Genomic DNA, 12,833 nt, shown 5'->3' with positions numbered 1-12,833 from the left:
ACGGCCTTTTTGTAGGAAACTACAAAGGGCTTCAAGAATAGGAATGACCCAGTAAATGCCATTTTAAAGACTGTTCTTTAAAAATGCAAATGAGAAAATCTGTAACAACACCTTGAACGGAAGAAGAAGCTTCTTACTCTACTACATGGTGTACAAAAATAACGCGTCCATTCAGGAAACATGAAGCTGAGTCTGTGTGTTAGGTAATTCATATTGCATCGTCCTTCCCTTCAAACCACAGGGCCCCGCGCTTTATGAAACACCGAACAAGAGCAGAAAACAATGGCATCAGTCACAGGATACTTTCAAAGTAAGACCAAGAATCACCCATAGAACTCCGGCATCTCTGCAAGCCTCACGTGCTAGGTTAAAAACAGAGAAACAAATCCAAAACTTTGGCATCTTCCAATGCTTGCGACTTAGCAATTCATCCCGTGGGTGAGATCCCTGTAATGCATGTTCAGAAGCCACACGGAAGACCAACCGAGAAAGAAGCCAGCATTGCTAAAATCCTCTAAATGCGTTTTTCCTCTCAAAATGAGAGCACTAGATGACTTACAAAGCAACCCCAAATCTGAATGGCCGAATTTCCTAAGGATCAAAGGTGAGATGTGGTCTTCAAAGGGGAAAATAACCTCGTTTTGCCTAGAACAGGGCGTCTCCACTGGGGTGACTCTGCACCTAGGGGGCACTGGGCAGTGTCTGCGGACGGGTCTGGCCATCACAACTTAGGGTTGGCACCCCACAGTGACCCACCCCGATGGCAGCAGTGCCAGGCGGAGAGACCTGGGCCCATCATATGAGCTCCAGTTGTCGAGTTCATATATTTAAAGAGCATATACTTGCAGTCCAGTGGTCCCCTTTGGGGTACACATTGGAATGGCTCCTGGGGGGTACACCTAAATCAGAATGACCCATGCAACCTTCTCTTAAGCAGATGTGCCTGTTTCTGGACAAACCTTCAGAATCTCCTGGTCACGGACCCTTCTTCCTTTTTTGTTTTTTTCCCTCACTTTCAATGATATGGACTTTTTTACCCCCAGAGATTCTTTTTTAAAGCTCCAGGGGTGGTCTCATGTGCCACCCCAAGGCTAAAGGACTGGAGTCAAGCTCCAGCTGATTCCTTCCCTTCGCTCCCCTCCCCTCTGTGACAACCCAGTAATTCTACCCACCCACCTTTCCCCCTCCCAAAAAAAACCCTTAATTTAGAACATTATTATCAACGTCTCACGTCCCCTCGCCACGTGCCAGGGGCGTGCTAGGTGCGTGCATTCCCTCATCTGACCCCCCAGCAGTCCTGTGAGGTGCCTGCTACAGCTTTCTTATTCCCATTTCGTGGAGAAGCAAAGTAAACTCCCAGAGGCCCGCGGCCCCGCCAGCAGCTGGAGCCCAGGGTGGGACACAGGCCCGCCATCCAGAGCCCATTTCCGCAAGACCTCAGCATCCGACTGAACAAGTTTGTGAACTTGGTGTCGCTGCATCCCGGACACCTAGCAACAATTGAAGCCTCTGAGCTGCTGTTCATCACGCCTGTCTTCTCCCGCCCACCTTTCAGCCCCTAGCAGCCCCCGCTCCCCAGGAAAAACAAAGTGCCACCCACATCCCTCAATACCATCGTCCCCAAAACTCCCACCTTGGTTCCTCGTTCCTGAGCCCAAAAATTCCTGAAAAATTCAGTCACCGCCACGAAACCTTTCTGCTTATACCCTACATCCTAGAAGCTGACCTCCCAAAGTAGATTGGACTCCCATCTCTCCTCCAGCTCACGGTCACCCAGGGGTTTCGCCTACCCACCTCGTACACCAAATGATTAGCCCTCCAAAAGTAGGGGGCGAGTGACCTCCACAATCCTTGTAACTGACTTCTAACCAAGACCCCCCATTTCCTCCTGACTAGTCGTCCTCCCCCCAAACACACCAGCACCAGGTTTCACAGCCCGCCATCACTGGGCCCCCAGGGCCCTTAGACCCCTGCTGAAAGTGGCCTGGCCCTCCCCTCACTGTGCCCCCTTTCTCTGCTCGCCCTCCCGGGAGACTCCTCAATCACTCCTCCCTCGGTCCCCAGCTCCACCCCTGGCTGCACTCCTCTGTCTCCTCCCTCCTGCCTGCGACCCCCAACTCCCAATGCAGCCCGCTCCCCAGCTAACCTCCACTTTCAACTCCACTCCCAGCCCCTCCTCAAATTACCTCCACCTTCAACTCAAGCACAATTCCCTCTCCCCTGTCAACCCCCAACTCAAGCCCCACCCTTCCCCTGCCGACCTCCACCCCAGTTTGAGCCCCAACCCTCAACTACAGCCCCAGCCCCTTCTTCACTGACTTCGACCCCCAACTCCAGTCGGGATCCCTGGCCCTGGCCCCTTCCTCACTGACCGCGACCCGCTCTAGACCAGACCCGGCCCCAGCCCCTTCCTCACTGACCACGACCCGCAACTCCGGGGGCTCCCCCCACCTCGCCCCATCCCTTTCCTCATTAACCGCGACCCCCAACGCCCGGGAACCCCCGGCCACAGCCCCTTCCTCATTGACCGTGACCCCCAACTCTGGACCGACCCCCGGCCCTAGCCCCTTCCTCACTGACCGCGAACCCCATCTGCCTCCCGGACCCGCGGCCCCAGCCCCTTCCTCACTGTTCGCGACCCCCCAACTCTGGACCAGACCCCCGGCCCTAGCCCCTTCCTCACTGACCGCGACGCCCAACTCCTGCCCGGATCCCCCGGCCCCAGACCCTTCCTCACTGACCGCGACCCCCAACTCTGGACCGGACCCGCGGCCCCAGCCCCTTCCTCACTGACCGCGACCCCCAACTCTGGACCGGACCGCGGCCCCAGCCCCTTCCTCACTGACCGCGACCCCCAACTCCGGGGGACCCCCCGGCCCCAGCCCCTTCCTCACTGATCGCGACTCCCAATTCCCGCCCGGATCCCGGGACCCAGCCCCTTCCTCTCTGACTCCGACCCCCAACTCGGTCCGCAGCCAAATCGGAGCCCTGCCAGGGCGCCTTCCCCGGGCCGCCCCGGCCTGCCCTCCGCCCGGGCCGCGCCCCTGCCCCCCGGGCCCGAAGTGGGGGCGGCGGACCCCGGCCCGGCCCACTGCTGCACGCGCCCTTACCTGCGCTCCGGCCGCCGCGGCCGCCTCAGCCCCGCCGCGCAGCCGAACCCGCCGCCTAGCCGGCGAGCGCCCGCTCCCTCCGCGGGGCGGGGCCGGAGCGCGGGGGACGGGCACTGGCAGCCAGAGCGGCCAATCGGGAGCCCCGGCGGCGGGAGGCCCCGGCCGGGGCGGGGCATGGGGCAGGCAGCGGGGTAGGCTGCGCCAGGCGAGGGGGCGGGGCTCGTGGCGTGGGCGGGGCCAGGAGGCGGAGCGCTGAGTGGCACCGCCGCTGGCCACCCGCGAGCGGGGACCGCGTGGGGAGGCGGGGCTATGCTGATATGCAAATAGGCCCGCTATGGTGCACCCCGCCGCCCGCGGCGAGCGGATTTCCAGAGGTGACTTGGTGACGTCAATGGGGTGCAAGGCCCTTCGCGAATTCGAATCTAAAAGCCTAGCTCCTGGGCCTCACTTGCAGGAGAAGTATATCCCTTCCTCATAGATCATTTGACCTGCGGGGCAATAATAACTGCCCCCTTATTTTGAACCTTCTGCATAAGGCTAAGAGATGAAATTACATTGTCCCCATTTTACAGAGGTGGTAACTGAGTCTCAGAGAGGTGAAACCCTAGGTCATTTGCCCAAGCCTGTCTCATAATTTCTAGGGTTTCTCAATTTCCTAACTCCTGGACCTGGATTTTAAAAAGCAGGTTTAGGGGCCCCTGGGTGGCTCAGATGGTTAAGCATCTGCCTTCGGCTGAGGTCATGATCCCGGGGTCCTGGGGTCGAGCCCCACATCGAGCTCCCTGCTCACCGGGGAGTCTGCTTCTCTCTCTCTCTCTCTCTCTCTCTGCCTCTTCTCTCTGCTCGTGCTCTCTCTCTCTCAAAGGAATAAATAAAATCTTTAAAAAAAAATTTTGAGGAGCACCTGGGTTGCTCAGTTGGTTAAGCGACTGCCTTCAGCTCAGGTCGTGATCCTGGAGTCCCGGGATCGAGTCCCACATGGGGCTCCCTGCTCAGCAGGGAGTCTGCTTCTCCCTCTGACCCTCCCCCATCTCATGCTCTCTCTCTCATTCTCTCTCTCTCAAATGAATAAATAAAATCTTTAATAATAATAATAATAATTTTGAAAAATGAAAAAGCAGATTTCTTGGCCCCCACCAGATTGAATGATCCAGAATCCTGTGGGCACTGGACCCCTGGAATGTGTATTTTTAATAAGCTCCCCTGGTGATGTCGGAAAATGTATGGTGTGTCTCCAAAACATCAACAGGAGAATTTCTTACATGGGAAGATGGAGCCACCAGATTCCGGGACTCCTAGAACTTTTTGCAATATACTGATATTCTGTGATCTGAACCTCTGGCCTCCCAGCTGAGCCCCCCCAGGGCTCCTGTCATCCCTGCAAGAACCTCCCCACTCATCTCCTGCAGTGCACAGAGAGAGAACCAGGAGCCTGGGGGCCAGCATCTCACTGCCCAGCCCACATCTCCACAAAGGAATTGTTACTTAAACAAGGGTGACAAACTGGTGGTCCCCAGGTGGGATGTGGCCCCCAAATCCTTTAAAAATGTAAGTTCATTGCTAACATTTAAAAATAAGGACATTTCACAAAAAAAGAATCTAGATTTCTAGGCCCTCTTGAAAAATCAGAAGGTCTGGTCATTCCTGGGCTGGTTGGGTAAAGTGGCTGAGCATACTTCACCCAAGGACATCATCGTGTAGCCCCAAAGACAGAGCAGGACAAGAACTACGGTGAGGCAAGAAAGGCACTTTTCTCAAATCCCAAACCTAGAGGGGCACCAATAAAAAACAAAACAAAACCAAACCAGAAAACCTTGCTATCAAGATAAATACTATGTTAATGTAATATTTAAAAAATGCAAAAGAAATGCAGAAATAATCCAGGATGAACAAAATACCAAAATGTGACAGAAAGACAAGATCCGATGCTGCCCTTGTGCCAACCATCTCCCTTGCTTCTCCCAGGCCCTGTCAGATCCTGTCTTTATTTAAAATACTGGTATTTTTGGGCGCCTGGGTGGCTCAGTAGGTTAAATGGCTGCCTTTGGCTCAGGTCATGATCCCGGGGTCCTGGGATCCGGTTCTGCACTGGGCTCCCTGCCCAGTGGAGAGTCTGCTTCTCCCCCTCCCTCTGCCATTCCTTCTGTGATCTCTCTCTCTCTCTCAAATAAATAAATAAAATCTTTAAATATATATATATATATATATATATATATATATATATATATATATACACATACATATGTAGGTATTTTTTTTCACCATGGTTTCCTTTGCACTAAATATTGCTTTAAAATATGTGTCTTGATGGCTGAGATTTGGTGTCCCCCACTTAAGTTTTATGCTCCTGGTGAGTGCCTCACTCTCCTCACCCTCCTCCTACCCCTGCTTTTAAGTTTGCAAACTCTGCCCCAAGCCAACATTTAGCAGATAGGGAAGCTGAGGCCCTATGGGTTCCACCCCATGTAAAAGGAGGGTCAGAGCACCTGCTTATTCCCCACATCCGGCTGCAGTAAGTATGGGCTCCAGCAGGGCCCGTGAAGTCTCTTGTGGGGGGCCCACCTGGAGAAGTGCTGAACTGTCTGTCACAAACGTTCAACCTCTTCCCATAGCACCTTTCTTTGTCCCCATCCCTCACTTCCTCCACCCCTCACCCCACCCCTCACCTCCTCCCCATCCCCCGCCTCCATCCCTCACCCCCATCCCTCCCCTCCTCCATCCCCCACATCCATCCCTCACCTCCTCCCCATCCCTCGCCGCCATCCCTCACCTCCTCCCCATCCCTCACCTCCTCCCCATCCCTCACCCCCATCCCTCACCCCATCCCTCCCCTCCTCCATCCCCCACATCCATCCCTCACCTCCTCCCCATCCCTCACCCCATCCTTCACCTTCTCCCCACTCCTCACCCCCATCCCTCACCCCAAACCCTCACCTCCCTATCCTTCATGTTTATCTTTTGCAGGTGGTGGGCTGCCCTCCCTGACCCCAAAGAAAGGGCACCGATGGGGGATGCAGGATCCACTTCTTTATTGCAGGAAGACTATTTCTAGAGCAAATGCTACACAGACCCCACAACAGGGGGCAGGGGGCACCCACATGCGGGGGGAGAAGGGGCAGGGGTGAAATCACAGCAAGCATGGCCTGGCATGGTCCCCAGAACCAGGGATACCCAGGCAGGGTGGGCCAGCAGCTGGGGCAGCCTCAGGCCCCTCCTGCTGCAGAACCCCTTTCCCCCCCAGGGGACCATGGCCTGGGGTGGGGATAGGCCTGGAGGTGGGTGGGGCCCCAGGGAGATTGTGCTATCAGGGTGTGTCCCTGAGAAAGGGCTGCAGACCCCTGCCCAGCAAGGCCCAGGAAATGGCTCCCGGGGTGGGGAAGGGAGCAACACCAGTGGCTGGTGGGCCCTGGACCCGCCACAGGATGAAGGGGCTCAGCTGTGCTCGGGCAGGATGCTACCGGCGTTTCCGTGGGCCCATCCATGTGCCAGGCGGTGACATGCTCTTGCACACACACGCTCCCTCCCCACAGTGTGCCCAGGAAACGTTTGTGGAGTCAACGAACACAGACAGGACCAAACACACGGCTACCAAGATGGACACAAACAGTCCCTCGTAACCTACAGACAGTCCCCGTGTGGTCACACGACCCGACACGGCCTTTCTCCCACGCGCCCGCACACACACAGGCCAGTCCCGATGCACATACGGACATGCAAGCACGCACACACAGCTCCGTCACGCCCAGGATGCCCAACGCTGCGAGCGGCCCCAGGGAGACACGCACGTGGCAAGGAGCCGCTGGTGCTGCTCGCTGCCGTCCGGGGAGCAACGGAGCCCCTCGGGCCTGTAGCTGCAGAAAACCGAATGCCGCTGACAGCCGCGTGAGCTTGGGGGCAGGTCGGTCCCCAGTCAGACCTTCCGATGAGACGGCAGCCAGCCGCGCTGTGATCGCTGCCTCGAGAGATCCCGAGTGGAAGTCTCGGGTAAGCCGTGCCCGGGCTCCTGACCCACAGGGACGGAGATGACCAACGTGTCCAGCTTCCGGTGGCTGGCTTTGTGGTCATTTGTCAGGTGCCAACCGCGGGCCGATACAGAGTTTGAGCCAAGAGCCACCTCACTACAAAGTCAAACGGGCTTAGCGTTCCTCAGACAGAACAAACAGGTTTACAGGTGCGGTCCTATAAATCACGTCACCCACTCCCCAAAATACGACCACTTACAGTCACCCTTAATGCTGGTACAGAGGTTCCCGTCGACACAAATAGCCAGTCCTATCGACAACCACACAGCCCTCCCCCACGTACCGCCTACACCATTACGACACAGAGACCGTGACATAGACTTCCACCCGAATGACACACACACACACACACGTGCGCGTGCACGCGCTGACACATGCTTAGACACAGGCCGTCTGCACAAATACACCATCCCGCGGTCACCTCCCCACCCCAGGCCTTCAGCTCCCCTTCGTGCTTGTCAGACAGCCCCGCAGGGTCCCATGAGTGCAGAGTGATCTGGACACTCTCAGAAAGCACTCAGAACCTCACGGACACACACCTTCCTGGGCAGAGCCCCCCTCTCTGGGGCACAGTTGGCGGGAGGCCATGGGCCGGGCAGATCTCTGCCTTGATTCCCCTCAGATCCTGCTGGTGCTGGGTCCAGCTGCCTGCCCCCGGATGGGGCCCCGGGAACCCCCTCCCCAGCACCCCAGGTGCCCCTGCCTGAAGCTCGGTGGTGACAGGTTGTGCCAATCTGTGCAGGCCGCGTCTGGGAAGGCCCCCCATGTTCATGCCGGACGGTCCCCTTGAGTTGTGCTGTGGCCATGGGCCAGTCCCAGGCCTCCCCTGCCTGCACCCCGGGCCTCATCCCCAGGCGGGGTGAGGAGTGGGATTCCAGGCTGGCGGGGTGCTGCTGCAGGTTCTGTGGTTATTGCCTGGTGGCCTGAGACCCATCCCGCAAGCCCCCCCCCCCCGAGGCTGTGGGGACAGGGGTGAGGACTGATCTGGGACCTGGGGTGGGGGCACAGGCCAGAGGTCATGAAGGATGGAGCAGGGGCAGCGTGTGTTAAACACCGAAAAGGGGAAAACAAACTCTGAGGTCCATGTGCATTTCCACTCCCCCTCCCCAGCAAGGTCACAGTGATCTGATGGGGGAGACGCGCAGGTCTGGCTGGGGGCACCCAAGGGAAAGAGACAGAGACGGGCAGAGACAGGGAAGACCCGGCGTCCGCGGTCCCAGCGGGAACAGGCAGCTTCCCCAATTTCTCATGTGCGGATCCAGGGGGCCACCTCCAGCACGTGGCTTTGGGGGGTGCAGACAGGCCTGGGGGGGCGGAGGCGGGGAGGCAGAGCCGTGCGGCAGAGCCAGGCTGGAGCCCCAGACCTGCCGCGGGCTCACCGGGGCCTCGGTCTCCCCCACAGAGGCGCTGGGTGAAGGAAGAGAAGTGGAAGAGATGAGAGGGACAGAGAAGAAGATGGGGAGGAGGGCAGGGAGGATTGGAGGGCCAGGAGCGGAGGACTGGAGGAGGAGGAGGAGGGGAGTTGGGAGAGGCATGGGCCGGCTGGTGGCGGGCATTCTGGGCTCACATGAGGACGCATTTGCCCTTGACGCGGTCTGTCCTCTTCTGTTTGCTGGAGCGCTTGCCGTCGATGTTCAGGCTCATGTTCCGGCGTGTCTCCAGCGTGAGCAGCTCCTGGAAAAGCTCCTTGACGTTGTAGTTCATCTTGGCCGACGTCTCCATGAAGGCGCACTTCCACTCCTGGGCCACGGCCTGGGCCTCGCGGGTGTCCACCTCCCGCTGCGTCTCGTCACACTTGTTGCCCACCAGCATGACGGGGATGTCCTCGACGCTGCCCTTGATCTGCACGATGAGCTGGTAGATGGGCCCCAGCTCCTCCAGCGACTGCTTGCTGGTGATGGAGTAGACCAGGATGAAGGCGTGGCCCTTGGAGATGGACAGCCGCTGCATGGCCGGAAACTGGTGGCTGCCCGTGGTGTCGGTGATCTGCAGCGTGCACACGCTCTTGTCGCAGCTGATCACCTGCCGGTAGGTGTCCTCGATGGTGGGGATGTAGGTGTCCCGGAACGTGCCCTTCACGAAGCGCAGCACAAGCGAGCTCTTGCCCACGCCACCCGCCCCGAACACCACCACTCGGTAGTCGTTGCTCTGCTCAGGCATCTTCCACACGGAGGCTGGCGGTCAGGGCCGGGAGGGCTCGTCCAGCTGCTAGAACCCCAGACCGACCCTGTACAGAGAGGAGTGTCAGGCGCACAAGGCCGCAGGCAGGAGGGGACAGCTCTGGGCCCCCGGGGGGTGAGGCGATGGTTCGGGGGGCAGCTTCTCGGAGGAGAAGGCATCTCTCCTCGATCCTGGGAAGGCCCTCTGGCTGACTTGGCTGACTTGGCAGCTCTGACTCGCATGCAGGCTTGGAGCCAGCCCCCTTTGCCTGCTTCCCCGCCCTGCCAGAGTCTGGGACCCAAGCTCGTTCCCAGGGCACTCTGGGCTGGGAGGGGAGCAGAGATGCCATTGTGCGGGGCACTAACTCTTCCTCACCTGCATGTCCCACCCCACCCCAGGCTGCACTGGCTTCTCCTTCTCTTCCCAGTGTGGCCATGGGCTCTTGGAAGCCAGCAGACCTGGCTCTGTGACCTGGGCAAGGCTGTGCATTGCCACCCTGAGCCTCGGTTTCCTCCTCTGTGAGATGGTGCCTCTCTCCAGCAACCCCAGGCTCCCTGTTCTGCCCTCAGCCCAGAGGTCCTTGAACCTCACGGGGGCCACGTGGTGGGGCGTCTTAGGCATGCCTGTCCTCTTGGGCCCAGAAGGGACAAACCTGGTGGCCCCAGGCCACGGCCCTGGGAACGTGCACCGCACAGCTCCTCCCCTCTCTCACCCCGTAAGCGTGATCCTGATGCTAGGGTCCAAGAGACACAATTTGCAAATCATGGCACTGATTCCTGAGAGCATCCCAGGTCAGAGGTGAGAACACGAAAACTGGGCCCAATGAGAAAGGTGCCCACTTCCTGCACTCTGCCCCCAGATGAGTCTGGCCTGCCATGGCCTCTGGTTCAAGGACTGCTGTATCTGGAGGAACAGATCTCCCTAAAGGGCGTCCTCCTAGCCTCTCTCTCAGCACCTGTACTCAGAGAGGTACAGCGGCCTCCTGAGGTCACACAGCACAGCAATTCCTGAAATGCTGCCAGTGCGGGGGGGGGGGGTGCCCTGGGCTGGGGGTGGGACGGCAGAAGGCCTGTCTCCAGCATCTGCGTCCTGACTTAGGGAAAGCAGGACACCGTTGCCCTTCTTCCTCCCAGCGGTCTCTACGGTGGTAAGTCCACAGTGGGAGGGAGGAGACACAAGGTTGCGCCTGGACCAAGTTACGTCCCTCGGGAGTGTGTGGGGTATAAGGCTCGGTGGTGTGAAGCTGGCGGGGAGACCCGGGGCAGGTCGGTCGGGGTCCCCGAGCCTTGGTTTTGTCGCAGTGCCTTGCTCCACAAGTTGCTGGGACAAGCACTAGAGAAGCTGGATAAAGCCCGGAGCCTGGCGCCCGGGGGCCCTCGGTAAAGATGGACAATCATAACTCTCAGTCACGAGGGCTCAGGGTGTAAAGCACTTGGCTGGCAATGGGCTGTGAAGGCGGGTTCTGAAGGATCCAAAGTACCAGGTGTGCCAGAGGCAGGACGGTCAAAGTAACAGCAGACACACACCCCACTTCCGTGCCAGGCACACTTGTGCATGCTTACCAGTACTAACTCCTCGTAGACCACTAGGCATGTTGGCGACATGCATGGCAGTCCTCAGCATCGGGAGGAAGCTGGGGGTGGGGGGTGGCGAGGGGTGCCCAGCTCTGCAGGCTCTGCCCTTCCCTGGGTGGGCACCCTGAGAGGGGGCACGTGAGTGTGCAGCCAGGCACCACCATGGCTGGTCGGGGACCCAGACCACTCTTGCCCTGCTCTGGGTGCAGACCCCCTGGCAGGACTCCAGGTCCATCAGCAGCAGGACGTCCTCCAGGAGCAGCCCTGCTGGGGCCTGAGTCCCGGGAGTAGGAACCCCCGTTCACTAACCCCCAAGTCCATGCCAGGCACCTACCTGGTGCTGTTTGAATCCCACCCTCACCTCCGGTGGGGTGGGGGTAGGGGGCCGCGGGCACCGAGGCTCAGAGGGGGGAGGCCCCGGCTCAAGGTCACAGAGCAGGAAGGTGGCAGAGCGGAGTAGGATTTGAATTGGGCCCTGGCTGGCTACACAGCCCAGGGTCCTCCTCCTATGCAAGGTAGCCCTCCCTGACACTCCCGGGGGCCAGGAGAACAGGCCTCGGACCCAGGGGAGGGCCCCGGACACACACAAACACACACACACACTCAAACACCGCTTAACTGCATGGGGGAGGGGTCTGACCTAGGGACTACCTGACTAATGAGGGGCTGGATGACGGGGGGCCTGAGGGAGGGGAGGCACGCTCAGGGGACCAGCCCACGGGCTCCCCTTGGCCAGCGGAGGATCTCGGTGGTGGGGGAAGGGCCCGACCAAGGGAGGGGCTCCTGGGTGAGGGGCTTGGCTCGCCCTGAGGGGCAGGAGGCTGAGCGGGTGCTCCGCGGGAAGACGAGCCCAGGGACCCTCGTAGAGGGGCCCCTCGCGGAGGGGGCTCTGCCTGAGCAGGGTAGACCCACCCAGCGAGGGGGCTGCGGCGGGCCTGGGGGGAGGGGCTGGCTTGGCGAGGGGCGCGCGGCAAGTACCGCGGGGGCGGGGGGGGGCGCCCAGGGGGAGCTGTCCAAGGTGGGCGCGCCGAGGGCGGCGCGGCCGGGGCTCCACGGACTGGGGAGGGGGTCCGGGCGCGGGCGGGGGGGGTCGCCGGGAGCAGGAGGGCCGAGCCCCGCGGCCGCGAGGGTGGGGCTAGGACAAAGGAGGGGCGCGCGGGGAGAGGGCCCCGCGGGCCTCGCGGGTGGGGTGCGGCAGGGCCCGGCCCCCCGCCCCGGCCGCCTACCTGGGCGCTCGTCCTGCGGCGCCGCCGCGGCTGCTTGCTGGCCGGCTCGTGTCCGCTCGGGCGCCGCCGCCCCCCGCGCGCCCGCCGCCCGCCCGCCCGAGCCGCCGCCGCCGCCGCCGCGCCCGCGCCCGTCCCCGCCCGTCCCCGCCCGCCGGGCGCCGCGCTCCGCCCCTCCCCGGGGACCCGCGCCCGGCCAAGGTCACCGCCGCCCCGACCCCCTGCCCGGCGCCCCGGGGAGTCGCCAGGCCGGGGGCGGGGGAGGGGGGCGCGACGGGGTGGGGTCTGCCTGCCTCTTCGGGAGCCCCGCGCCCCAGGGTCACCCTGGAGCCGGGCGCCCGGCAAGAGCGGGGCAGCGTCGCGGTCACCCGGGGAGCAAAGCGGAGGGCCTGTTGGCGGAACTGCAGCTCAGGGCCCGGGCGTTGGTGGGGTCGTGGGCCAGCCTGGGTTCCGCACCGGAGTGGGGGCTTTGCTGGGATGAAGACATGATCAATGGATAAAGAGATCTATGAGAGCACAGCGGTGGCCCCAGGGGGCTCCCAGGCAATGGGAGTGTGCCTGGAGACCACTCCCCCATCCTAGGGGCTTTGTCTTGGCAGGGGTGGCAGAGGGGTGCCAGGAGAGAAGTGAAGACAGCACTAAGTCTGGGTTGGTGCCCCCAAGGGCAACCCACCCAAGGGGAGAGCAGTTGTAAGTCTGGGGGACCGTTTGAAGGTGGGGGTGAACAAAGGGGGCTGAGGGGCT

At 60.7% G+C, this 12,833-nt stretch overlaps 2 protein-coding genes across 3 annotated transcripts in view; both read right to left on the bottom strand.

Annotated features, from left to right (window-relative positions):
- Nucleotides 1-3,205, bottom strand: part of GNG7 (G protein subunit gamma 7) — a 125,085-nt gene extending 121,880 nt beyond the window's left edge. Inside the window, exon 1 of one of the 2 annotated variants that reach the window (XM_036100997.2) lies at nucleotides 3,111-3,205. The gene's annotated coding sequence lies outside the window, so the exon portion shown is untranslated. The remainder of the gene's footprint in view (nucleotides 1-3,110) is intronic. The other variant, XM_078057784.1, reaches the window with a different exon arrangement.
- Nucleotides 3,206-6,124: 2,919 nt separating this feature from the next.
- DIRAS1 (DIRAS family GTPase 1) lies at nucleotides 6,125-12,195 on the bottom strand. Its single transcript, XM_036100977.2, has 2 exons — nucleotides 12,093-12,195; nucleotides 6,125-9,359 (listed from the first exon to the last, which is right to left on the bottom strand). Exon 2 carries the CDS (start codon nucleotides 9,290-9,292, stop codon nucleotides 8,696-8,698), a length of 597 nt encoding a protein of 198 aa, XP_035956870.1. The 5' UTR covers nucleotides 9,293-9,359; nucleotides 12,093-12,195; the 3' UTR covers nucleotides 6,125-8,695.
- Between the last annotated feature and the right edge of the window lie 638 nt (nucleotides 12,196-12,833).

Source organism: Halichoerus grypus, chromosome 1 (assembly GCF_964656455.1).
Source record: "Halichoerus grypus chromosome 1, mHalGry1.hap1.1, whole genome shotgun sequence".
Taxonomy (NCBI): domain Eukaryota; kingdom Metazoa; phylum Chordata; class Mammalia; order Carnivora; family Phocidae; genus Halichoerus; species Halichoerus grypus.
The sequence above is the reverse complement of the archived record's forward strand: the minus strand, read 5'-3'. Positions and strand labels throughout refer to the sequence as shown.

Coding starts and splice junctions, on each gene's coding strand:
- DIRAS1 (XM_036100977.2), bottom strand. CDS start 9,292: ATGCCTGAGCAGAGCAACGACTACCGAGTGGTGGTGTTCGGGGCGGGT.